This window comes from Brugia malayi (genome assembly GCF_000002995.4).
Source record: "Brugia malayi strain FR3 genome assembly, contig: Bm_v4_Chr1_scaffold_001, whole genome shotgun sequence".
Classification (NCBI taxonomy): Eukaryota; Metazoa; Nematoda; class Chromadorea; order Rhabditida; family Onchocercidae; genus Brugia; species Brugia malayi.
In genome coordinates this window covers 8,138,270-8,164,971 of record NW_025062475.1, presented here as the reverse complement: position 1 = coordinate 8,164,971, position 26,702 = coordinate 8,138,270, and the positions used below count along the sequence as shown (strand labels likewise).

The window sequence follows — 26,702 nt, the reverse complement described above, 5'->3', positions numbered from 1 at the left end:
ACATATCTCTTCCAGATTGGCGGACTTGTACTTGTGTCCTGAGGAGATTCTGTACCTTTAAACTGTGAAGGCATTCTCTCATTTCCTATTTGTCGTTTACATCTTCGGTGGGTTTGTGGTTATCTGCTTCGCCTTCTTCTCACTTCTCGCGAGTACTATTTCATTGTTAGTATCGATGCATCTTGTTGATTATTGATCTTCAATGGACGACTCAGATTTTGTAGAGAAATCGCTTAAGCCAACCAGGTAACTATTATGAATATGGAAAAGAACAGACGGGCCTTATTAGTGACATCACTCTTTTTCTTTGAACTTTCGTCCTTAAAGTTTTTTAATATATGCATAAATGTACTAACTAAGCATTGTAGCTTGTTGTACATTTCGTCCTTTTAGTTTGATATTCGTCATAAAGCATGGGAAATATTGTGTCGGGAACAGGTAATATTCTCCGGAGTTGTGAAGGAGTGTGGATAATGAGATATGATTAGAGTAATACCATTACCACAAGACAGTTTTCAGAGAAATAAAAGATAAGTCAGAAAGCGAAATTATTTTAAATTCAATAATTAGAAGTGATTATCTGCTACCGGGCGGTGATAAAGACAAGTGCTTCGTGTGCAATAAGGCAAGTTGCATATCTCATATGACAAAAGTGTTTTCCTAGATTAACTGGTTGATTTTTGCCTTCCGTTGTTATGCATTCCATTGAATACATTTGTTTCCTCATTAATTGGTTCTGTTTACTATCCGTATACTCTCCGCCAGCTATCATCAAATTGAACAGCCTTTACTCCCATTTCTTTGAAAAACTATGGAAAAGGCAGAATACGTTTGACGCTTGATTTTAAGATATTTAAAGGAATTAAAAAATTTGGATGAATTGCGCAAATCGTTACATATCAATCATTGCTTGGATCAGCAAGAAGCATGCAACAAATATGAAATAGAAAAGGAAGAGTGGAAGAAAGTAGTGGATTGTCCTATATGCGGTGAACCTTTACAGCCAGGACCAGTAAGTTTTTTGGGAGTAAAATATTCATAAACTGCTAATGCTGAAAATTTCGTTATAATTAACTGCAAGTCTTGGCTGAATTCTTTGCTTTTATTTATATACTTTTACTTGAATTCGTTGCTTTTATTTGCGTTCCCAGTATCATTAATGAAAAATGATAATTTTTAAGTTGCTGAAATTAACCTTCCACTAAAGTGGAATACTAGGACATTGTAAATTCATTTTACTTCTTTTGGAGAGGATTGAATTTACAATGTTCTTGTATTTCACCTTTCAAAAAAAGAAGGCGAATCTCAGTCACTTATAATTATAAGTACAAGTATAAATTTTGAAACAAGTTTTTTAGTTTCGTGCATCACACGCTAAACGTTGTGGTAAAAAGCATCACGTAAATCCTAGCAGTCTATTGTTACTGCTAGATACACAGAATAAAATTGCGGAAGCGAAAAAACAAAATGGTATTCCACATACAAAGTACGAGTTTCTTCGTCTTTTTAAAACTCATAAAATAAGTCAGATGTAAAAAGTCAAAAATTGTCAAAACTGGAGCAGTAAATTAGCTTATAACTTGAAGGAATGGATGCAAGCTTCCTTTAAAAGTCATATTTTCCTTTGTTTTTTAATGTTTTAGGCTGAAGAAGCCAAAACTAGAAATAAAAAAGCGTCCTACTCGATTAAGTGAGGAACCACACTCAGTATTTGATGAACAGATGAAACTGGTGACAGCACTTTCTAAAAGCATGTGCTCGAGTGGAAGGTCCACTTTTCCGACGGATGTTTATTGTTTTAGGATTATTTCTTTCTAACTTTGCTGTTAAGCCTTTTAATCTTGATCTAATTTGTTTAAAAAAATGTATTTCGTTTTTATTTTTCTCTTTTCTATTTTTTCTATTTTATCTAGTGTAATCAATAAAAAGTAGTGCTTTTTCGTTTTCTCTTGTGTTCGAAATAGCTTTGTTGTTATAAAAAAACTATTGCAGCGAACTATATACTAAAACAACGCATGTGATACCACAGGATCTATCTAAAATGAAGTCCGAAAAGCAACGACCTCGATCATTTTCGTTTGTGGAGCTTGAACCACGTGTATGCAAGTGTGAAGTGATTGAAAGAATACAGGTTTTTTAATTTTATGCATTTGGAAGCAAATTTTATGCATCTTCTTTCGTAAACTTTTAAGGCATCATTTGGTTTTTCTTCAGTGTGGTGTCTGTTTCTGTCTTAAAGCTTTCCTGTAGTCTGCTCTAGGATACATTTCACAGTGATATGTTTCTCGTTCCTTTGGTACAGGATACGTCTCATGATCGATTAATTGTAAAATTTGTTTCGACAATTTAGCCTCGCTATGTTATTTAACTCGTTAAAATTTCAGGAGAATTTTCTTAGAATTTTCCAAACTCGAGATGAAGATATACGCATAATGTTGAAAAAAAATATTCAGAATACGGAAAAAGTTTTGAAAAATGCAGGGATATGCGTGCGTAAGGTTAGTAATCATTTGATAAATGCACTATGTGACAACTAACTGAACGACTTGCATCATTTCGTTTAGTTAATTGTTGTTCTCTCCAAATTTGAGATGAGAATGCTTATCTGAATTTCTCGATCTTGATGTAAGTTATGTTTCAACGGTAAGATCTAAATTTTTTCTTGCAGTTTAATAGCTTGGAACAACTGGCAGATGATTTAGCTACCTTTAATGAAAGCAACAGTGATGTTATTATTCTTTCACGTGAAAACGAAACTTTTTTGGCTTGCCGATTTATTATAGCTGCTCGAGCACCAACACTTTTACAGGTCCCTATAGTTTGTTGAAGTTGCTGTAATCTTTATTTTTTCTGAAACATTTTTTTATACGAAGATTAGTTGTTAGTGTTTGTTCGAAAACATACTTTATAGTTTAGAAATGATAATAATGATTAGCACTACCAAAATTCGTATTGTTTTCAATTGTTTGAGTTTGCTAGTCAGACGATAGTCATAGTGAATGTGAAAGCGAAGATTGGAATTCATATGCTTTGATTAAGTTTCCATACATTTTTATAAGTTCACTAAAAATTTTCCAGCACTTGAATTCGGATGGTTCTTTGAAGTTGAGAGAATATTCAGGAGCAGCAATCAGGTAACGATATTTTTATATGCCTTCGGTAATTTAGCTTCTGGTTTGATATGTTGTACATTTCTAACATATTATCACAGTTTTGTATTTTGTGCTAGTTAATGTTTCTAAAGTTTATTAAAAGGAATTATTCCTCACGTTTTTCAGAATGTTAACTTTTTGACTTTCAGGTCGTATATGACTTTTTTAACTTCGGCTTCAGTAATTTGGACTGAAAAAGAGCGCGAAGAAGTATATTCTATGGCTGTAAAATATGGACCGAAGGGTTTAGCAGCACTTTGTAGATCTGCGAAATTGAGAGCAAGCTCCAATGAAGAAACTGTGAATATGAATTGTGATAACTTGGAAGAAGCTTCAAACAAGGAAAAAAATGACGAAATCAAAGGAAGACAGGATTATTCAGATGCAAAACATAAAATCTATGATGACGGGATGGAAGAAGCGAAGGATGCAGATTTGGTTGATCCATCAATTATCTTTGTTGAAGAAGTTGAGCGGGGCTCAGAAAATTTGGCTAAACCATCATCATCAGAATTCCTAAATAGCAACGGTAATAAATTCATTATTGGAAGTTCTGACTTACTTGGTTACTCGGTATTTGATTGTAAGAAGTCATCGATGAACGAGAAATCTGGATTTTCAGAGAAGGGAATTGTTAAATCTTCTAAACCAAATAATTCTTTATTGGGAAATACAGTTGACAGTGATGCTCTTCTTCCTTCCTCTTCTCTTACTCCTTATGCTTCAATAAATCTAAATGCCATGAGTCATTTGAATGATTCCATCGAAAGCTTGTTAAAGAAATCTTCACCAATCGAACCACCGTCGTTACTCGATGAAGAATTTTCATCTTCAGTTACTTGTTCGAGGCAGATAGTAATCGACAATTTGTCAGATAATTTATCATCGGAAAAGCTCCTTATCTTACCTTATTCTGCTCCTAAATCTGAAGAAACGCAGAAATCTTTGATAAAAACGGAAAGTAAGCCAGAGTTTTCATTTATTCCAAAAAAGTCCTCTCCCTTATCGTCATCATTATCACTACTCGATCGATCTTCCGTTTCTCAGAAAAATGTTTCTTCATCACCCGAAAAGAAAAGAATACGAGTAGAAAAAACTCCAGTACCAAAAGCTTCAATAAATCGTCTCATACGGCGCTTAAAAGAGCAAGATTCGGACGTAAAGATCCTGAAAACAGAAAATATTACTCCAATACCAGTCTATGATTCGATGGATGATAAGGAGTTAAAGGTTTTTTTCGTCCTAATTTTTGAGCTCATATCATCTGATAATGGAAGAAATATAGAAGCTAGATTGCTTTTTTTGTCGTAAACTTTTTGTGCAGATCATTGTTTGCTATATTCTTTCCAAAAAGACGCAAATATGTATTCTTTAAAGAATGCGACCGTATTCATTTTTCTTTGTTTGTAGAGTAAAGGATTTGATTTGAAACTTTCATGAGCGTTATAGGCCAAATTAATCTAAGTTTTAAGCTTTATTCAAAAATACCTTCATCTTTATATTTTGCAGGCAGAATTGGCAAAATTTGGCATAAGGCCAATGGGTAAGAAACGAGCTGTTGCACTCCTTAAGAAAATTTATGAAGAAACACATCCAGGTCTCCCCACTTTCATTTACTGATGACTTTTAATTTATTTAATAAAAGATGTCATATTGTAAGTTCGAGAAGATCTATAGTGTTCGTAAATTCCAATTTTTCTAGTTCTCATTCCAGGACTCCAGTCAGAGAATGAAAGTTTGTTGCGCTACTTGCTCTATTTGTTTGATAATATTTGCAGTGTTAGAGAGCACACCATTGTCAAGGAAAAGCAAAATATTATTAAATAGCGATAAAGTAGAATCTTCTAGTGATGAAGATTGCGATGTAGACAAGACATTGAACGCAAGTCTGGATGAATGTGACATCATGGAGGAATCTTGTATGAATGATGAACAGTCTGCAGTTCTCCCCAAAGTAAGGATTAGTGCTTTTATGTTTCTAGATATTATATATTAAATAGTTTATCCTAGATATTTTATACTAAAAATAGGTGACAACAAAGTAAAGAGAATTAAATGAAATAATGGTTATATAAGCTTGAATTTTCTTCTTTGCATAGCCAGTCAATTTTTGTGAACAAAGGTTTTAGATAAAGAGAACAATTAAATTAAAGTTTATTTAATTAATTTGCTTACAGGATTTGGAAGGTATGCAGAGCGTTCTGCTTAACTGGCTACGCAAAGAAGAAAATTCAAGCTTATATAACCATCTACTTAGCCTAAACGTGATTTCTTTTGTAAGTTCATCTAATTGTATCCTTCAATCGAATGATTATTTTTCAATTTTTTTTTTTTTAGTTTAATAGATTTCATGAAAGACCATACTTCATCAATTATCCAGTGAAGGCATGTTTTGTTGTGAATAATATAAATGAAATGATGACTTTTTTGAATAATATAGATGAAATGATTATTTGCAGGAAGAATTTGCGAACCGTTTATCTCATGCTGATTCGACTGTGTCACAGATTCCGAAGAAGGCACTTTTAGAAATACTAGATCGTTTGCATGTTACTTTTCGGTTACCAATGGATGGATGGGATCGGAAAAGGAGGCCGGCTAAACAATAATTTTCATTGTTTATCGAAAAAGTAGAAGTGATTTTAAAATAGAAGTATAGTCGATTAGTAGTCAAAAGAAAAGCCGGGTTTTATTGTTTATTATTTTGGAAATAGAATTTTTTTTTTCAAAATTTTACTTCATGATTTCCCTAGGTCGTTTTGACCAATGAATTGAAAAAAGATTGTATTCTCTTTTTTGTACTTCCAAATTTACCATATTCCATTTTCTCGATGTATTTAATGTCCAGTCAAATTGTGATATGTTTCTTATGCATTTTAGTTCGAAGAAAAAATCTGTTGCGCTCTTTTGATGTTTATTGGTTAGCCCTTAACCTTTGATTATTATTCTTGTTTCTTTGTATATTCATTTTATACCAGTGCTGTAAAGCCTTGTTGGATTTCTGCACGATTGCTAAAATAATCCAAAATCCTAGTTGTTGCACAATTTGAAGTTTATAAGTCAATTTGCGAAGTGAACCAAAAAGAAAAAAGAAACAATTTGTTCTCAATTTATAATTGTTATTGTTTCTGCAGATCATTTTATGACTCGCCAAGCTCATTATGTCCAACTTTTAAATATGAATTTCAAGAAATTGTAAACAGACATACTGGAAAATAATCTGTGCTCAAGACGTAAATATCGCCGTTTTTTAGTCATGATTTAAGGTAAGAGAAAAGTAATATGTGGGATTATTTCGAGATATCATAGTTTGTGTTTTATGTCCTGAGTAACATATAGATGTAAGACCCTGTGATCTACAAGTGGAAATATATCAAAAAGCTGGGGATGGCTGAATTCTGGGTCATTCTTTAACAGTTAGAAACTTGCCGACTGTATGTTTGTCACATTTGATCAATAAATGGACAAATGTGATATGATCAGTAGAATTGCTGTGATACTTGAAGCTTGGTGTACGTTGTAGCTATGCTATAAGTTTATCAACTAGTGGAGGCAGAAGATGAATAGCCTTTCGGCTTAATATTTCTGATTAATAACTCGTCTTTATGAACGCAAAGTACGGAAGACCTCTAAACCTACAGAAATATGTGTAACTGTCAGAATAACGCTTTTATTAATCCTGTTTATTTTACAGAAGTTGATTTGACTGAAATCCATGAATGTAACATCGTGATTTTACTTGTTGTTCATGCCATAACCAAATAAATTTGAGAACGGAGGAAAGCAGTACTTTCAAGCGAAGTTTACACTTTATTTTGCACCATCAAGAATTCTGCACTATGTAGTGCGCATATATATATATATCTGTATGTGTGTGTGTGTGTGTGTTTGTATAGATCAATTAGCGTGTCATTTGTTGAGTCTGTGTGTATGCTAACATAAAGCAATGCGTTTGCTTAAAACTCGAAAGATTGAGTATCGAGAAGTTTCAGCTTATCTTATCCCAAGACACCTCCTGAGACAGACTCATTCTGCAGTAATACTGGCAAGCTAATCGAAATTCATTGAAATTCAGTAGCTAACTGGTTAGAGTTACACCGATACATCTTCTGTTCCTACTCCTTACTCCAGCTCTCCTCTTCCTCGACTTTTCACTTTCCGCTCTTAGATCCTTCATCATCTGTTTCTGGACTCATCATCATTCGGTCAGTTCACTTCCAATTATTTTTCCAACGTTCCAGTGCAAAATTTCCAAATACTTCAATTTAAATTTTATCAATTTGGTAGCACGGTTAGAAGCACCTTTTTTAAATTTCAAGAGATAATGTCTGCTAAAAATATAGCTTGAATAACTTTTGTGCTTTCCATCATCAGGCGCAGTTATTAACTTCCAGTTGCTTTTGTTTATATTCAGAGAGATTGAACATACTTTTTTCAATTTTCCGTCTATTAATAATACTTTCTTTTCAATTCCATACTCTCAATTCTATGTTGAATGCATTTTCACCGCATTATCTATTAGCATGCTAAAATGTTGCCAAACTTTTCTCAGCGTTATATTACAAGCACTGCATAGTAATAAGTTTGTTTTTGCTGATTCAAGCCTAAACTTTATACAGAATTTCCTACTGTATAGTATCCACTGAATTAATTGCGACATCAAATTATGTTATTCATTTTTGAATTTTTTTAACCGAGAACAATTCATAATTTTGTGCTACAAACTCCTTAATTTATTCCATCTTTTCATTTCCTTCAATGTATTACTGCGCAACAGTTGAATATACTGAAATTGCATCTAACATCTAAAAGCAAATCTAAAGTTATAATTTCCTCTCATAATGTTTTATATTTTAATTGGGAGTATTGGACACGAATAAATTTTGTGTGGAAAAAATTAGGTAAAGAGGGTACAATCAATAAATGCGGTAATATGAAAATAAAAGGTATGCTATCTTCTCAGTGATGAAATAAATCTGCCAGTTCATCTTTTTCTTATACTTAAATATTACATATCTATTGAAGTTTGCGAGAATTTTTGGAAGTTTCTAAAATTCTTAACCTAAAATAAAATGAAAAGTGTGCATTTCTCTTTTGAAGTTCGATTTTAATCATTTTCAAATATGAATTTATCTATGCAAAAGACTTTCAAAAGGCAACACTGCTTCCTATTGTAACAAAGCTTTTATTATCCAAAAAGAGTGAAAATTGATTTTGCTCTTTTCTTAAATGTTACCGACAAGTTCGTCCTGCAAATTCCTTTAAAAATTTCTTTCTTCGTTCTGATTTAATTTCGGGTACCACATATTACATCAAAATATTTTTGATAGTTTTTATTGTGATATTTTCTGTAATTACATCTTGTTTTTCAGATTTAGTTTAATGCGAGTTAATAAAGAGGGACGAAAATGACAGATAAAGAAGGAACAGGTGATGGAGAACAGGATGACATCTCGTTTTTGCGGACGGTATTATTTCTGGGTACTTGTTGAAAAGTGAATGAAATTTTAATAGTTTGCAGTTTTTCTATTAATTAATATTTCTTCGTTAATGAATTGCTAATAAGAAATCTGCGTCTACGTGAATTTACAGGGAGATATCGTTGCAATGACATGTATGGCATCAGCTAGTCGTGAAGGTGTTCTCGGTTCCGAAAGAGTTTGTCTCTGCACCGAAGGCTTCGGCAATCGGATGTGTTCATTGGAAAACGTTTCGGATAGGGTATTTTTTTATGAGAGACCTTTAGAATTGAAAATATAACTTTTGAAATGTTATTTTAATAAACAAAAAATTTTCCAATAAAATATTTCATGTGTTTTTAAATCGATAATTTAGGATCTTCCAGCAGATATATCTATGTGCATGCTGTATATCGATAATGCGTTATCGGTACGAGCGCTTCAGGAAATGATGAGTAATGATAAAGAACTGGTAAACTGTTGCTTATATCAGATTTTGTTTTTTGTTTTTTAATTCCCATGTTTAATCACTATTTAGTCATTATGTAAATTTAAGGTAACTTGTCTAGTAATAAACATAAAAGCTTTTGCTTTGAATGAAATTTTCAATGGTACTGAGATTGTATCTGAGAAAAATTTTGTCCTATGTTTCTTTTCTTATCGATGAATTAAAATCTATTTCAGAGAGGAGCAGGTAGTGGTGGAGGTCACAAAACTTTGTTATATGGCCATGCAGTACAACTCAAACATGTACAAAGTGAAATGGTTGGTTTAATATATAAAATTCATTGCTAATTAATTATCAGTCCATCGTAAAGTCTTTCCTTTTTGAAATAATTTGAACTTGATTTGACATTAATTATGATTCATAGATAATAGTAGATGGAACCCTCATCACTAAAAAACGATATTAATCTCTAATTAGACTAAATAAACTTTAGCTACGTCTTAAAACTTCCAGAATTTCTACGCAACAAGCTAACTGTAGTACCAATTCTTTTAAAGTATGTATTGAAGGGCAGGAAGTAATTAAAATGTTTACTGTAGATATCTCATTCGGTCTATTGTTTTACAATATATCCAATATGTCATATCCTTATTTACAATAAATGCAAAATCGCGTTTTACATTTTGGTATTTATATTTGATAATTTTTTTCTTACTTGTAGATAAATCGCTAATGTTTTCCAATACCACCTGAAACTCAGAATTTGTTTTCTTTATAATTAATTTATTGCAATTGACTTTAAAAATGACTTTACATCAAAAATATTTATCTTCTTATTAGAATTCAAATGGTTTGGCGGTAAGTTATTCTCTAACCTAATTTTATCTGAAACATACTTATGCTAATTGGACTAATCTAAATTAGCCGAATTCCAAAAACTACAAAAACAGATTCCATAAGCAATATTATTCGTAGTGTCTTACAACAAATTTGATATAATACTTGGTCACATTATAGAAATTACATTAAATGGATTAGTCAACAACTTTTCCTATGCATAATCATTTGAATTTTTGAAGAGAGAAGAAAGATTAGTAGTGATTAAAATGATATGTTCTAAAAATTTTCCAATTGCCGTTACAGTATCTGGCTTGCCTGTCATCATGCTCATCGAACGACAAGTTGGCGTTTGACGTTGGCGTACAAGAAAATAATGAAGGTAAGAAATTGAAGGCATAGAATTATTGGTAAGACAACCTTTCAGGAAACAGCCTGTCTTTCAAATAATACCAAGGAAAATATGATTTAGTACTGCTTAGGTGAAGCGTGCTGGTGGACGATTCATCCTGCTTCTAAACAACGATCAGAAGGGGAAAAAGTTCGTGTGGGTGATGATGTCATTTTAGTTTCTGTTGCGACCGAACGATATCTGGTTTGTTTGTTGAAAGTACTACATCAAATGACGAATAAGCCGAACAGTTGCAGAGATTGAAACCGATTAAAAGGAAGCATTAAGATGAAATTCGATGAGATAGTTTTAGAATAAAAACCGAGAGAATAATAGCCATTATTACTTTGGGAATTTCATGTAAAGATACGTTTGGTTTCTTTATAAAGTTTGGGTGCTTCCTCAATTCCCTTAACTGGGTAATATAACACTGTCAACGTAAAAGCTTTCTTCGAATCTCTAAGACAGTTTCGCTCCTATAAGTTTCTAAATAGTAATTAATTGTGGCATAAGTTTCTAAATAGTAATTGAATGTATGCAAGTTAAAAAAGAAATGATACTAGCCCGAATGAAACTCTTTGGAAACGATAATATACTGTGTCACCTGATATATTTGTAAATTATTTGGACATTCGCGAGACTTATTTTGAGTTTCACGACATCTCGTTGAGCAGAAATATTTGAAATACATGCCTAAAACACTGGCAACTCAATAAAATCTTCTTAGATGTTTGATCCAAAGGGATCGCATTACTGATTTGCAGCACATGACACATAGCAAAGGATTCATGGTTATTGCATCATTTCATCAAACACTTTGGAATATCACTTCTGTGAGTTCAGGAAGCGTACGAATACGAAATATGGGTTTGTTTCCATTCAGTTCTCTAAAGCTTCTTATAAATTTCCAATGAACTTTTTAGGAATAAATTTCCATTTAAAGAGGACAAAAATTTTTTTAATTTAACTTGTTACTTCAGGAGCACTCTTTGGGAATGATGTCTTACGATTTTTTCATGGCAACGATGAAGTTTTGACGATACCTGAAAATTGGAGCGAGCATCCGCAGCAAAAGTAAATGTTTAAATCTTACTAATATCACTAATAATTTTGCAACATTCAGTAAAATTAGTTAATATTGCACTACGGACTGCAATTTTTCACTTTAGTATGGCAATTTACGAAGGTGGAGCTGCGGTGTCACAAGCCAGATCACTTTGGCGCATCGAATTAATCCGAATTAAATGGCATGGAGCACTGGTTGGTTGGGAACAACCGTTCCGGATAAGACATATTACTTCCGGAAGATATGATTTTCAACTTTTAAAGAAAATAACATTGAGCTAGATAAAATGCCGCATAGTTTGATCTAAATTCCATTCTTAATTTCAAATGTTAGAAGCGTATTACAGCAAGAGAGAGTACCATATCCTTTTTAGGTATTTGGGTGTTATGGAAAATGTAATTCAACTGTACGACAAGGATAAAGCAGAATTCGATACAACTGCTTTCGTCATGTATCAAACTAAAGTAAAGCATTAATGTTATCACTAATAAATATTTGTGGCAAGAGATGTTTGAATTATCTAGTCAAGTTTAGACAAGATCTAACAGCTTGTAATTGAGAAGCATTTAGGACTTAAAGAAACAGCTGTTGGAAGAAAAAGAAGAAGGAATGGGTGTTGCAACAATTCGATACGGTGAAACAAATGCTTTTATTCAGCACATCAAAACGGAGTTATGGCTTTCTTATCAGGTATCTTCAAATGATAAAATGGCATTCTTCAGCTGAAACTTTTTCTAGAAAATTTAGCAAGATTGTTTAACTTTGAAATCCAGGTAATATAAAATGACTGAAAAAACCATATACCATATACGTCTAACACTAGTAAAAACGTGTCTTCGAGAAGTTTCATTTGAAATTTCTTAATAAATTCTTTGAAATGTAGAAGCGTATACTATTTTTATTGTCATTCAATTTTACCTTATTTAGACATCGGAAACAACGAAAAAGGGTCTTGGAAAAGTAGAAGAAAAGAAAGCCGTAGCACTAAAAGACGGTCACATGGACGATTGCTTCACATTTTTCATGGCACTTGAAGAAGAATCAAAATCGGCTCGTGTCATACGAAAATGTTCATCGGTACTCAATCGATTCTTGAGGTACTTTGGTTATGACGGTTTTTTTTTTTGTGATAACTGCTAATATTACATACAACTTTAAACTATGTCATGTCTTAGGGGTATCGAAGCATTGCAACGAGAAGGAAAACAAGCACAGGATTGGAATCGTGTCGATTTAAGCGAAGTGCTGAAGCTCATGGAGGATCTGATCGATTATTTTGCACAGCCAGATGAAGATGGTTAATCTTTAATGAATTTGCAGTATTCATGTCGACTTTCATTATTGACACATTGACAATTTATAATTCATTTCAGATTTTGAAGCTAGTCAAAATCGTTTACGTGCTTTGAGGAGTCGCCAAGATCTCTTTCAAGAAGAAGGTGTCTTGAATATGATTCTAGATACTATTGATAAATTTTCACAAATGGAAGCAGTGCGTGATTTTGCTGGACTTCTTAATGAGGATACACAGGTCGAGATAATGTTATTTTTTGATTCCAATGCAATGACAAAAATTTAGATGAAAATGTTGACTTTTAGTTGTTTCAGCAGGGATATTTATAAAAATATAAAGCTGTTGATAGGATGAACTAAGTTAAGCGGTCAGGTTATTCATCAGCTGATTGTCAAATAATAAGAGTTGATTTGCACTTTTGATATTTAGTTTCGAGATAGAGTTAAATGTTCAATTCAATTTAGATGATGTGGGAAGAAATCTCTACTTATTTGTACCTCCTTGTTGCTGCAATGATCAAGGGGAATCATTACAACTGCGCACAATTTGCATCAGCTCAGCGACTGCAGTGGTTATTTGGACGACTATCAAATCCACAATCAGCAGAAGGTTCAAAGCAGTAGAAAATAAAAAGTTTGAAGCAGAAGCTCAAATTAAGCTTTTAAAAAACAATAGCCTTCAGGTATACTAGATGTACTATACTGCGTGTTGACTGAATCACCAGAAGCGCTGAATATGATTAATGAAAGTCATATCAAATCGGTGATATCACTTTTGGAGAAAGTCGGAAGGGATCCTAAGGTCATGCTTTCTTTATTACTTAGAAAAAACCTAAGATATTATGATAATAGTTTTTTTGCAGATTTTCTTGTTTCTTCAATTGAAGTGAGCATTGAATATGTTTGCATATCAATGACTAATAAATAATGTGAATATTTTAGGTACTTGATGTCTTATCATCACTCTGCGAAGGCAATGGGATGGCAGTACGAAGCAGTCAGAATACAATTACTCAGTATTTATTGCCTGGAAAAGATCTGTTATTGCAAACGAAAATGAGGGATCATGTAAGCAGGTACGGCGATTCATTCATACAAAATTTCCACCATTTCCCGAAAGTTGGTGATTTTTAAATACATATCTATTGCCCACAGCTCTTTAACGGAAGTGATAAAGTTTGATGCAATCATTTTTGAAGTTTAGCTCACGTAAAAATTATAATATAATAACTGGAATTAAAAGCATCAGTACAAAGTCCCACGTTTTTGAATAGCGGAATCTCTCTGAAGAACTGAAGGGACTTTAGACATTCAACATTCAAGTTTCGATGAATTATTATAATTCATGGAATAGAATATTGATAATGTCAATAAAACTTTCCATATCTTCTGCAAAAAGAGATGTATATAGGAATGAATCAGCCCATAAGCATTCATTTAAAGGCTATTTTTTTTAATACCAGAATGAACTTGCAGAAGATAAGGTAAGTAATCTATTTTCTTACCTCTATTTTACCTCTTTTCGGGTAATTAAGTATTAACATTTTATTTTCATCATTTTCTAAATTTATTGGAAAAAAGGCGTAATTTTAGTTAATGAGACTAATTATTTTATTTGCAGTATGACACCTAATATCTTAGTTGGTGTTGTTGAGGGAAGTTCACAATTTCGACGATGGTATTATGAAGCTGAAGTTGAACATATTGAGCGGATGACGAAGACAGAACCATACCTTCGGATTGGATGGGCAAATAGCATGGGCTATAAGCCGTTTCCTGGCTCTGGTGATGGGTAAGTTATTATTATTGATAAATAAGTAAGCTAGTCCCTGAAAATATCTTTTGGTTACTATCATTCTTTCAAACTTCTTTCAATCGATTTCAGAAAACTAATATTTGTGTTATTTCAAAACTTATTCGGTCACCTGTCAGTCTGTACTATATTTGAAAGATTTCAATATTTAAATAACATAGAAGCATACAATTCTCGCTAATTTTCGTTTAGATGGGGCTGTATTGGTGTTGGTGATGATTATTATTCATATGGATTCGATGGTCGTTGTATTTATTGCGGTAGATTTTTTTTTTTTCTTCAAATTCAAATCGTCAAAGTATGAAATTTTTTTTTGGTTGTTGGAGTATACTAGCTATAAATTTATTTATATTTAACAACAAAATTTAATTATATTTAGCAACTAAAAAACACGTTATTTGGACTCGAACACTGCAAAAAGGAGATGTTGTTGGTTGTTTGCTTGATCTGAATATACCAGAAATAAGCTTCACAGTCAATGGACAATCAACTGCTGGGATGTTTAAAAATTTCAATATTGATGGATTTTTCTTTCCGGTTATGTCCCTTTCTGCCAAAGTCAGGTATTGAACTTTGCAAACATATTTCATATTCAATGAAAGGAAGAACTGAATCAATAGTTATTTCATAAACTCATTTAAAATCATTATTTGCTTTAAGAAAGTTATGTAGGACTTTTGCAATGATTTAATCGTGTAATTGTGAGAAGATGTCTTGTTCATTACCTCGGAAATACAAGAAGTCACATTTCAGTTGTCGCTTCATGTTCGGTGGTATAGAAGGACGTTTGCGCTTTGGACCGCCCCCGGGCTTCAGTGCCCTAATTGAGGCAGCAGCAAATAAGTTGGAAATTGGAGAATGCGTTTCTTTCGGTGATATTGCGAAGAATGTGTATACAGGTCCTAGCATCTTACGTCAAAACACGGAACCATTTGTACCAAAATTGGTTGACATCTCGGCCGTTGTACTACCTCACTTTGCAATGGAAATACACGAAAAAATGGCGGAAAATTTGCATGAATTATGGGCAATGCGAAAAATTGAACTTGGCTGGAGTTATGGAGAGGTATGTCAGTTTTTTACACATCCAAAAACAGCGTATATACGTAAATCTACTGCGCCATTTTTCATAAGACGAAGAAAGGACTGTGAGTTTCCTGGATTGTATTATTTTGATTTTTTAAGAAAATTTCGGAAATTTTAAAAGATGTGAAAACAGTCGATTAATATTAGAATTTATTATGAATAAGTAAAGTTAAGTTTTGATTTTGTGGCTCTTTCAGTGCTATTTTCTTAAAAGTTTCATTACAGGTAAGGGATGAGAAAACTCGGCGTCATCCATGCCTGACATCGTTCCAACAACTACCACCGAACGAGAAAGCTTATAACATCAATCTTGCTATTGACACTATGAAGTAATACCATTTCCTTTTATCTCACTATGAATATGATCTAATATTTAGAAGCTTATAAGTGTTAGAGAAAAATTAAGACAAATAAAATTATAAGTTATTGCTGAAAGGGGATGCCATCATCGAAACTGACAGAATAGAACCACTCATGTTACTAATGTTCTAACACTGGTCGATTGATTCATTTTCAGAACAATTGAAGCTTTACGATATCATATGATCTTAGATGAACCTCCAGTTCGCTTACGACCTGTACGTCTCCCTCAGAAGTAAGAGTTTTTTTGAAATGTTAAGAGAGAAACTGCGGAAGTAAGATCACATTATTCTGAGGATATAAGCATACTTCGGCAATCTTTTTTTTAGGGTGCTATGTTAGGTTGCATGAAGTCCTTTATATGGTAATATGATCTTGTATACTGGTATTTAGCTATCAACAAAGCAATGGATTTAAACCACAACCTTTGGATTGTCATGAAATTGTTCTTGATGATAATATGTTTTCATTAATTGATGCATTGGCCAAAAATACTCATAATGTTTGGGCAAGAGAAAAGATTCGTCGTGGATGGACTTTTGGCCTTAATGAGGTAGGTACATTTGTCGTCTTATTCTTGATATAGTGGTCTTTGAACAAATGATACGGTTTATTCCTTCTAGGAAATTATTTCAACTTTTTCCATCCTACAATTCTACAAGTAAATGTAGCAGATCCATACTCCTGCATCTTCTACTAGATTCTCGAATTTCCATTATTTCTCCAGAAACATTTACTGCTGCAGTTTGTGAATATAAGCCAAAAACGAAGTCCACATTTGGTACCATACGAAGTAGTCGATCAGCGAATCAAAGAAGCTAACAGAGAATCAGCTACAGAATTTATCAAGACCCTGCAATTGTTCGGAATTTTTTTGGAATCGCCTGTTTTAGAACACGATGAAGGTATCTACTGACTTCATTCAATCTTTAGAATAGACAAGTTAGGAATGGCATATATTTAAAGAAAATAATGCTTTTAATTTCCGAAATTCTCCATGAAAACTAGCAATCAGAGATCAAAAATTAGGTCTCAATTTTTATATTCAAATGTTAATTATGGTTCAGGTGCGGAAAAGGAATTGAAAGTGACAAAAGCATTTTCGCGCACTTATCGTGCCGAAGCACTGTATGCGGTTTCCAGCGGGAAATGGTACTTTGAATTTGAAGTGCTCACATCGGGATTTATGAAAGTTGGCTGGATGGATATAAGTGCACAGTCAACGGTTGATATTGGAACGGATGATAGGTCATATGGATTTGATGGGTAATTTATTATTTTTTATTTATTTTTTCTTTTTGTTCTTGTATAACTCTAAATAATGAAACCCATTACGCTTCAGACTGAGTCTTTTTAATTTTATTAAATATCACTTCTAGTTTCTATTGTTTGTCTTATTAATAAAAAAAAATAGTTCTTAACTTTATTGAAGTTTGATTCCAGATATTTAGCCCGCAAATGGCATCAGGGAGCTGGTACATATGGAAGAGAATGGAAAATTGGCGATATCGTAGGAGCGTTTCTTGATCTCAGCGATCATACAATATCATTTTCATTGAATGGCGAACTGCTGTTGGTAAAATCTAAAACGATTCCAGAAATTGATTTTCTTCCATAAATGGCGTACAATATATTTTATTTAGAGTACTTGATGTTAACTGTATTAAAATTAAATCAGTCTTCTTGACAAAAATTAAAAATGAGATTACATTTCTTCAGTTATCTTCATTGCAGGATCCTTCCGGATCAGAAATGGCCTTCGACAATGTTCTTGTAACAGATGGATTTGTGCCAGCAATGACATTTAGTGCAGGACAGAGAGCAAAATTGAATTTTGGCCAGGACTCAAATAGCTTGAAATATTTCACCACATGCGGTCTACAAGAGGGATATGAGCCATTTTGTGTGTAAGTTACGCATATTTTATTTCTTTCTATCTGAAAAAAATGTTTTTCTTTATAAAATCATCTCTTAGAAAGATTCAGGAATTATTTGTAGTACCTAAACTACTGCTTTTCTCTAAAGACCTTAGAAAAGCAAAAATATTTGTTTTTAATACCGTTTTAGTTCTCTTTAAAATTTTTGTAATTCAATTTTTTCTCAAAGTATTTATTATTATTCTAAATTTAAAATAATTAAAAATTTAGCAACATGTATCGCCAAATGCCAATGTGGTACGCTAAAAGATTACCTCAATTTGAAGATATTGGATTAAATTCAACAATAGAAGTTTCACGAATACCGGCAACCGGAAACAATCCTCCATGTTTGAAGATTACGCAGAAAGAGGTTTCATCGGCTGTTAAATGTTCTGTTTCTAATAGCACTGTAAAACTGAGTATAATTTGAGCAGATTTCACTGAAAATAATATGGAAATCTTAATGTTAACTATATAAAGCCTTCTTTGCTATTAATATTTTGTAGATCATCATCAGTAAGCTCAATCAGTATAGTTGAAGATAGTAATATGGTTCTGAAACGTGCTAGCGAACATCTTCTCCAGAGATCCTCCCTTGCTTGCATCCTTCAAAGAACTACTTATTCTCATGATTTAATAATGAATGAAATTGATAGGACATTCTTCTCGCATATTTTCTGATGTTTTGAAATTGGAAAATAAATTAGAAAAATCGCATATTTTCTAATTTAAAAACATCCCACGCATCATTACATAAATTAAATGATAATTTCATAATTGAGAAACTGGACATTAGTAATAAGAGGAAAGACTGAACCGGCAATATCCTTTGATTGAACTCACGCAACAGAGAAAGACCAGCGAAAGATGATAGTTTTAAAAAGACAAATTTCTATTGAAGAAGCTTTCTTAATATAAAGTTGCTATCACAGAACGCAAGATATTTGAAATGCTACAACAATAACCACGAAATATTTAAGATTGATACGGGTGATATGACAGCTCAGGAAAAGGCTAAAATGGAGTATATTCGATTGTCTCTACCTGTGAAATGTAACGAGAAACTTCAGCCTACAAAGTAAGCCTTAAATTGATTAAAATTTATGAATTATAGGAAAGAAAAATATTGGATTTGATGAAATGAATATAAAAGGTTAATGGTTTCAAGGGCTAGTATGTCGATAGACAAAATCTGATTTAAATCGTTTAATTTAATTTTAGGGATAAGGAGTCAATAATGCGTTCTCTGCATGAGATTGAAAAACAATTGGCTGAAGAAGCACAACCTGTACCTACGATCAGACATCCAGCTATCCCCAAAGAATTTGGTGACGACACTAAAGTAAACAAGGCAAGTATTTCAACTATAGCACCTGCGTATTGTGATTTGTCTGCAAGTTCCTACATCTGTTCCATGCATAACTTATATCATATTGTTTCTCTCAGTCTTATCATCTGGTCATGTCATCTATGATATCTCAGTCTGATAGATGTATGTTATGCTCGTTGGATTAGATATTATTCCTGAGATAAAGTGATGCACCAAATTATATAATTGATTAGTGATCTATGATTAAGTACTGAATCTCTTATGTAGCTGGAAAATGCAATAAACTGTTGGTCTGTTGGTTGGATGAATTCTGATAGTTGTTTTCTGGAAGAGAACGTCCTCACCGTATTCTTTTCGTTGTTCTAATCAAACAGAATTTTTAATGAAATTGCCTTAAAGCTATCTTCCTCAGAAGATTGAGACACTATGAAATCAAACTTAACCATCTCTTTTTGTTGGATTCCTTAGATATATGTTAAATTAATGTATAATGCAATCAATAGTTATTATTGCAAAGAATATTACTGTCATAGGAGTTGAATGTGCTGTTATGCGCAGTGTAGATTATAAAATAGTTATAACCCAGAATATAATCATTTAGAAATCACTTGGACGATCGTTACTGTCAGCTTTCAAACACAGTGCAGAAGAAGATGAAAGTTCGGCACGCTCAAAACCAATATCGTTTGATGGTGACCATCATCTTGCAGAAACATCTACCATAAGGTATTGTTTAATGCTAAGCTTGCTTTTTTTTTTCAGAAATTTGAATTGTTCATAAATAAAGGGAAAATTAAAGAAAAACGATTTGAAAAAGAAAGCAGCAACGTAATTGTTGGCATCAAACCTTTAGAAATCCTCAACTTTTTAAACTTTAATTTGAATTTAACTAAAAAATTTAGGCTAAGACTGCCACCTCAACTTCTGAATTAACTCGAGCCATGCACCCAAATGTTAATATTTATATATCATGGAATTAATAGCATGACTTTATTTCATGATGAAGTAATATTAAAATTTAGCGTTCTCAGACAATCATGTGTTAGCATTTTTAACTTATTCTTGAAAATCAGAAATATGATCGCAAAGTTAAAGAATAATAGTTTATTTTTTAACAGATCTTGAGATATTTCTTTCAATCTAACAAATGTTAGATATTAAAAGTTGAAAATACAAGCGACAATTGGACAGGTAAGTAAGAATTAATTAGGTTGAAAAACGAGAAAGCAACTTTGTGTGTTTATGCAGTATCTTCTGATATTTTATACTTAAATGTGAGATCAATAGAAATTTCTTGGAATGACTTCAAATCTGAAAATATTTTCTGCCTATAAAAATTGATGAATCCGAATCTCACGATACTTTTGGTATCTCATTACAAAACACATCAGAACTTGTTCAATAATGGCGTTACTAGTTATGGGGCATTCATGAACTGCCTAACTCTAGCTGCACAGTAAAAAACTATCTCGTCGCTATGAATATATACCACCGTCTATCCAAAAAAGTTACAAATGTTATCACTTTCAATTCATGATAAGCACTTTTTTCTGAAAGTCTTACTAAGGTGCATATCGAATTCGAATCAGATCAAATGAATTTGTTTGTAATTTTTTTTTTGTAGTTACTTCTTCACTTTTAATTTTTTTATTGATATTATTTATTTTTTGTAGTGATGATTGTTGCCTGTGCTTTCTTTTGCTTTCTTCACAAACTTTACGAAATAACAAACCATGTGACACAATGTGATCTTCTATGAAATAAATTATAAGGTGTTTTAGTAACATTCCGAAAGTACTTCTCTGTGCAATTTCACTTTTCTAGATGCAATAATGCAGTCTAGGAACTTTGTACTACTGACTACAGTTGATATGATTTTGATATCGCAGCAAATGTGTGTTAATAGGCCAAGATTTAACAAAGGAAATCATTTTATATTTTTCCTCAGATATTCTCTTTCATTCTCCTTTTCGATCATTGTTTTCGAATCTTTTGTAGAATGTCTGGAAGTATGCTTGAATTATCAAGTACTGGTGAGCAACGAGACGGAAAACACAAACGAGGCGGTTTGATGGCGAGATTCCATCAAAGGAAAAAGTAAGATGCTTACTAATTTGAAGCATTAATTAGTCATCCAACACGTGCATCCGTCATTTTATATGCTATAGTATTATATGCAAGATATAATGGAAAGATATATGATGAGTGAATTATCGACCGATTTATCTTCTCAAAAAACGAAAACACACAACATTTAAAACACAAAACAGCTATTAAATACCATATCAAATAAAAATAGATTTTATCGCACGGATGTTGCGTGTTACATGTTGCAAATCCATCGCTGTCAACATTAATTCCAATGCAAAAGACGAAGGTGAGAAGATACCTATACTATTGTAAAGGAATTTTCTACTACACTATCTTCCCAATTCTAGTGATATATTCATTTAATGAATGAAAGCAAACTTTTACAGAGAAGGAATGTCTAGCGAAAATAAACGCACCACAGGCATGCTGGTAGATGGACATATTGTAAGTGTGGACACTATTTCTGCAGAAAATATACCGCCTTCCATGTCAAAAGATGACCAGGGTATTAATAATCGATTGCCAATTAACACTTGAAAATTTGTATTGAATATTGAACTTTCAGAACGGTGATGATATTGATCACTTTTTATGAATGATATTGTTTTTCATATTCTCTCTTTCTACTTCTCCTACAGACCTAAGATGAAATATGAAATATTTTTCTTTAAAAATATTTTCATAGCAATAAAGCAATTACTTATTTCAACTTCAAAAAGATATGAGAAAAAGCATGAATCTCATTAAATTCATAAAACAACATCGAAATTTTTGAAATGATTTCATTTAAGATATGCCTCAATCAGGTCCTGGACGGTCCCGACGCGGTTTGATGGGGTCAGATAAGTGGAAAAAAAAGAACGAAAAATTTCTGGAGCATCGGAGACCATCGATTGCAGCTCTTGAACAAAGTGTTATTATAGACGGAAATGTTCCAAGCGATGATGTGAGGACTATGATTGAACTCGGTGATAAGGTTAATTTTATCTTAAAAATAGCAACATTAACGATACTTTCCTATACATTAACTTATAAGTGCTCTATTATGTTAGGATATTTGTACTACAGATAGAAGGCATCTTTATATTTCTCATTCTCATATTCAGATCGATGAATTTTACTACGCAATTCGAATTTTCCCAGGACAAGATCCTGCAAATGTTTGGGTTGGCTGGGTAACACCAAAGTATCATTTTTATGCTGAGCGTTTTATCACTGGAGAAGCTATTCGGCGTTGCAAATACCAGGGAACGAGTGAAAATGTTAATGAAGGAGAGAGGTAAATAACATTTTTAAAGCCTCGAAATACTTTGAAAGTGGAACTGCAAACGGAAATAAATTTGTTGATAGCTAATGTTTTAGTCTTCAATCTTATGTTGAGATGGATACATTATGGATTTAGACTTCAGTCCAAAATTCGTGCCGGAATTTAATTATTGATAGCTTATTTGGAGCGATGTTTATAATCGTATAAGTGTAAACCCTAATGTTTGCAAGCAATTCAGATCAGTTATCTTAAGCACTCTTTTAATGATCACTGTTACCTAGATATAAGCATTCCAAAGTAATCCAGGTAACAAAATAATTTTGCAGCTTAGAATATCGGAACTGTTATGTGGTGAACGCCGCAGAGTTGCTACAATCAGTGCCAGAACCAGGGAATACTAAAGTATCCGGCCTGTTGATCGGTTGTATCATTGATACATCTGTTGGAGAATTATCATTTTTGGCTTCAAAACAAGACACTGGTTTTCGATTTAAGGTAAATTTTTATCATTTTGGCGACTATTATTGTTGCAATTTTTGTATTATTTGTAACAGTTTTTCAGTGTAAAATCCTGTGAAACATTTTTTAAATTCAAACCCGAATGTTAGATGACTAAAATACTAAAAGTAGAACTGAACTATTGTAACTAAACAATTTATTTTTCATACCACAGCTCGAACCTGGTGCTATTCTCTATCCTGCTGCATTTGTAGCACCTACAAGCGCCGAAGTTTTGCAATTCGAACTTGGACGAATAAAGGTATGCTTTTTTCTTATGAATTCAAAAATGCTTCTTCAACCAAGATTCAGATGTAGTTTCTTTGGAGCTTGATGAAATTGCACAAGTTGTAATTCTTAAAAAATAGTTTGTAAAAGATGATTTATAAGGAAAATTGAAAAAACGATCAACGAAAAGGAATAATTCTTTTGTTTCAGGGGACTTTTTTAGCCTTTTAAATTGCAATAATTATTAGTTTTATAGTAGATGTAATTTTTTCTTGCCTCCTGAGGATTTTCTAAAGTATTTAAATACTGGGAACAGCGTGTAAATATTATTTAAACGTACATCAATTCCAGTACACTTTCCCGTTATCATCGGCAATGTTCAAATCCTCACACAAAAGTTTGTTACCATTTTGTCCACCACGACTAACGGTTGAGAAATTAAATCCCGTTCACTGGGCTCGAGTACCTAATGAATGTTTACGAACAACAGCTCTTAAACTTTCTGATTTTAGAGGTAAATTTTGATTTTTGGTATTTTTATCAGCCTAATCTCTAAATGTAATTGTGGAAATAAAAGAAACTAAAATCTTATGAATATAATTGCGATAACGGATAATTTCATGCGAACACCAGTAAGAGCATCTGAATATTGTTTTTTTTTTTTTTTTCTTTTTTATAAATGATTAAACTATGCGATGCTGTAAAGTAGTCGAGCAGATTCGAAAAATCTTTAGAAACCAGATTTAGCTTATCAAATACTGTGCAACTAATTTCCAAACTTTAATCGCATTAGAAGGTATAGAGCTCCTCAAGACGGACATACAATTTTTCATGACTAAAACCTTCTGCACATTCTAGGTTGGTCTGTTCTGTGTGACGATCCAGTGCGCATAATGTCCATTTACATACCGGAAAAGGACACTAGTTATGACATTCTGGAAATGATTGAGCATAATGATTTGTTGACATTCCATCGACAAACTCTCAACCTATATTGTAAATTAGCAGCGCATGGAAACCAGAAAGTAGCGCATATTTTATGCTCACATGTTGACGAAGATCAGATTCTGTATGCAGTGAAGAGTCATTGTAAATTTTGAAGCATTTTCAAACGTATGAAACTTTAAAGAAGATTCCAGATCGATCTGCATCCGAGATCCTACCACGATCATTATTAACCCTCCAGTTTACTTTAGTCCTATCATTCAGCATTTTTCGGAGAAGGAATCAAAATTCTGAAATTTCTCTTGTCAGTTCATACCACAAATTTTCCAATTTTTCCGGATTTTATGACAGTAGCAATAGTACAAACTGTGAAAATTCCAAACTGCACTTTTAGATCTTTCGGGACCTCTTCGGCAAGGATTCCACGATTTCCTTATAGCCGTTCACTTACGAACATATGTTAATGCACGTCAGTCTACTACCCATGAATATGTTATTCCATTAAAGCAAAATCACGAAATCAAAAATGTCTTTCATCCAGAGATTGAGGACCGTTTTCCCCAAATTCTCGGACCGACAATCTCCATTCGACCAGTAATAGTATGCAGTGAAGTGCGCAGCAAGTAAGTTGCATATAATTAATATTGAGTTATAAAATCAAGTTTAAGTACTTTATCAGATCATTTAGGAATAGTTACGGGAAGTTAAGATCGAAAACACGGCGATATATTCTTTTAAACTTCGAGAAAGACAAGTGAGATACTTCTAATTACTGTTGCGCTATGAAGTAAATCAATTGAAAAATGTGGTTAATGAATTTATGGTACGTTGCATAATAGCACGATAAACGATTGCACTGAATCGTCAAGCAACTTGATAAACAAACAAGAAATTTTATAGGCAGAAATTTTGTATAGAACTCGAAACTGATGTATCTTTAGGATGGTTCTTTCCGAGAAGATTAATAATCTCTTTCTACAAGAAATGAATAATTTTTCGTGATAGTTTCGTCATAGTTCCGAAATCCAAGTTAACGATTGGATAAAAACGGAGGAGACTTAACATTTTTAAAAATAATTGTCAAAGTCTGTTTCAATTCGATTTTGTATTGGCGATACATTGCATTCATTTGACATTGTCGATGTAACTGTCTTCTGAGTTTTCCATTATTTCATATGATGCGAGGTTTTAACAGTAACGGAAATTTGCAGTATCGTTGCTTAATTTATTGAATATAATTTGCATAAATTATTTTTGGCCTTTAGTTTCGGAATGGACGCGGAATCAAAGCTTTTACCGCCTGCGTTCAACTTCGTTGCTTTGAAGGCTCATGTTATGTCAGCGTTAAGTAGCGCAACCGAACATGCTGTTATCAGTTGCAGGGATTTAATTGGTGGAAACTGTTTAAATCATTTTGAGTAAGTTTCAGGAATGTCAAACTTTTTTCTATGAAAAAGGGACAGCATGACTACAATGAATAGCAGTTAGGGTACAAATGATTATTCAGAAAGATAATTTATTATCACAACAGTTAGAAATTAAAAGTTTGAGTTCGAAGAAAGGAAAAGCTTCATTTCATTTTATTTATTGAAAAAAGAAATAGATGATATAGAGATGAAATAAAATGCTCTGCATGCAATTTAAATTCAAAATAAATACTTTAATATTTCAGACCACTTTTCAAATTGTTTAATGCTCTGTTAGTAATCGGAATATTTGATGACGATGATCTGAAAGATGTTATGAAATTAATTCATCCTATTGCCTTTGATGAAAATTATGTTCCAGGTTTGATTTGAAATAAATAGCAAGTCAAAAAATTAGATTTGGGAGAAGAAATTATGACATATTTATTTCTGATTTAATGGAATATTTAATCGGAAATCCTACGAAAATCTTGTAGTCCGTGTTCTTTCAAATCAAATTTCAATTATTTAAATATCAAGAAGAAGTTTTGGATCTCAGTAAAAAAAATGGAAATTATGTTGAAATCAAAAAATCAAAATGCAGACGGTGAACTTATGAACTTTTTAAAACTTTGTTTTTCTAAATAACTCTGAACGATAGCTTTGCTTTCCTTTTTGTTCAGGTTTGAAACAAAAAGGTTTGACAGAAATTGAGTTGGCGGAGGGTGTGAAAATTCAGCTTACGATTATCCTTGAAAATATCTGCAACATCCAACTGAGGCATCGGGTTGAATCGTTGGTTTCTTTCGCTGCTGGATTTGTCAATGATTTACAGCAAGATCAGTTTTCCAGGTTTATTGTTTTGTTGCAAAAGTTTAGAATAATTTTTGAAATTACTCCTTTTAAACAAATTGATTTAGTTAAGTAACTTTTTATAAGTTAAATGGATTTTCTAAATTTATGGACTTTGAAGATATATGTCGATCAAACAGACAAATATGACACCAGCTGAAGCAGCCAGGCGTACGAAAGAATTTCGATGTCCACCTCGAGAGCAAGTATGGCTAATATATGTTAGAAACGGAATCTCATTTCTAATTATGAAATAAAATC

At 32.6% G+C, this 26,702-nt stretch overlaps 2 protein-coding genes across 4 annotated transcripts in view; both read left to right on the top strand.

Annotated features, from left to right (window-relative positions):
* Nucleotides 1-202: 202 nt before the first annotated feature.
* Bma-him-18 (Uncharacterized protein) lies at nucleotides 203-5,761 on the top strand (the record flags this gene model as incomplete). The annotated part of the gene is made up of 14 exons (XM_043077103.1): nucleotides 203-246; nucleotides 520-613; nucleotides 860-1,012; nucleotides 1,359-1,486; nucleotides 1,644-1,769; nucleotides 1,993-2,131; nucleotides 2,385-2,498; nucleotides 2,669-2,809; nucleotides 3,079-3,134; nucleotides 3,302-4,382; nucleotides 4,662-4,749; nucleotides 4,931-5,106; nucleotides 5,330-5,428; nucleotides 5,612-5,761. 14 exons carry the CDS (start codon nucleotides 203-205, stop codon nucleotides 5,759-5,761), a joined length of 2,589 nt encoding a protein of 862 aa, XP_042933037.1.
* A 2,799-nt stretch (nucleotides 5,762-8,560) lies between these two features.
* Nucleotides 8,561-26,702, top strand: part of Bma-unc-68 (Uncharacterized protein) — a gene marked incomplete at both ends in the record, with an annotated part of 43,975 nt that continues 25,833 nt past the window's right edge. For all 3 annotated transcript variants that reach the window (XM_043077097.1, XM_043077098.1, XM_043077101.1), the window contains 45 exons: nucleotides 8,561-8,620; nucleotides 8,745-8,873; nucleotides 8,988-9,083; nucleotides 9,296-9,376; nucleotides 10,203-10,278; nucleotides 10,379-10,491; nucleotides 11,052-11,154; nucleotides 11,268-11,361; nucleotides 11,457-11,564; nucleotides 11,727-11,817; nucleotides 11,924-12,043; nucleotides 12,281-12,450; nucleotides 12,529-12,650; nucleotides 12,727-12,884; nucleotides 13,112-13,256; nucleotides 13,330-13,448; nucleotides 13,589-13,722; nucleotides 14,268-14,438; nucleotides 14,652-14,719; nucleotides 14,839-15,022; nucleotides 15,213-15,525; nucleotides 15,771-15,874; nucleotides 16,063-16,140; nucleotides 16,299-16,458; nucleotides 16,651-16,810; nucleotides 16,973-17,171; nucleotides 17,349-17,481; nucleotides 17,640-17,812; nucleotides 18,053-18,194; nucleotides 18,805-18,902; nucleotides 19,046-19,166; nucleotides 19,756-19,880; nucleotides 21,153-21,251; nucleotides 21,632-21,750; nucleotides 22,037-22,221; nucleotides 22,352-22,524; nucleotides 22,839-23,007; nucleotides 23,186-23,272; nucleotides 23,590-23,752; nucleotides 24,097-24,327; nucleotides 24,578-24,806; nucleotides 25,449-25,601; nucleotides 25,856-25,971; nucleotides 26,273-26,441; nucleotides 26,563-26,647. In XM_043077097.1, the coding sequence (XP_042933031.1) occupies nucleotides 8,561-8,620; nucleotides 8,745-8,873; nucleotides 8,988-9,083; nucleotides 9,296-9,376; nucleotides 10,203-10,278; nucleotides 10,379-10,491; nucleotides 11,052-11,154; nucleotides 11,268-11,361; nucleotides 11,457-11,564; nucleotides 11,727-11,817; nucleotides 11,924-12,043; nucleotides 12,281-12,450; nucleotides 12,529-12,650; nucleotides 12,727-12,884; nucleotides 13,112-13,256; nucleotides 13,330-13,448; nucleotides 13,589-13,722; nucleotides 14,268-14,438; nucleotides 14,652-14,719; nucleotides 14,839-15,022; nucleotides 15,213-15,525; nucleotides 15,771-15,874; nucleotides 16,063-16,140; nucleotides 16,299-16,458; nucleotides 16,651-16,810; nucleotides 16,973-17,171; nucleotides 17,349-17,481; nucleotides 17,640-17,812; nucleotides 18,053-18,194; nucleotides 18,805-18,902; nucleotides 19,046-19,166; nucleotides 19,756-19,880; nucleotides 21,153-21,251; nucleotides 21,632-21,750; nucleotides 22,037-22,221; nucleotides 22,352-22,524; nucleotides 22,839-23,007; nucleotides 23,186-23,272; nucleotides 23,590-23,752; nucleotides 24,097-24,327; nucleotides 24,578-24,806; nucleotides 25,449-25,601; nucleotides 25,856-25,971; nucleotides 26,273-26,441; nucleotides 26,563-26,647 (6,126 nt within the window). The remainder of the gene's footprint in view (nucleotides 8,621-8,744; nucleotides 8,874-8,987; nucleotides 9,084-9,295; nucleotides 9,377-10,202; nucleotides 10,279-10,378; nucleotides 10,492-11,051; nucleotides 11,155-11,267; nucleotides 11,362-11,456; nucleotides 11,565-11,726; nucleotides 11,818-11,923; nucleotides 12,044-12,280; nucleotides 12,451-12,528; nucleotides 12,651-12,726; nucleotides 12,885-13,111; nucleotides 13,257-13,329; nucleotides 13,449-13,588; nucleotides 13,723-14,267; nucleotides 14,439-14,651; nucleotides 14,720-14,838; nucleotides 15,023-15,212; nucleotides 15,526-15,770; nucleotides 15,875-16,062; nucleotides 16,141-16,298; nucleotides 16,459-16,650; nucleotides 16,811-16,972; nucleotides 17,172-17,348; nucleotides 17,482-17,639; nucleotides 17,813-18,052; nucleotides 18,195-18,804; nucleotides 18,903-19,045; nucleotides 19,167-19,755; nucleotides 19,881-21,152; nucleotides 21,252-21,631; nucleotides 21,751-22,036; nucleotides 22,222-22,351; nucleotides 22,525-22,838; nucleotides 23,008-23,185; nucleotides 23,273-23,589; nucleotides 23,753-24,096; nucleotides 24,328-24,577; nucleotides 24,807-25,448; nucleotides 25,602-25,855; nucleotides 25,972-26,272; nucleotides 26,442-26,562; nucleotides 26,648-26,702) is intronic.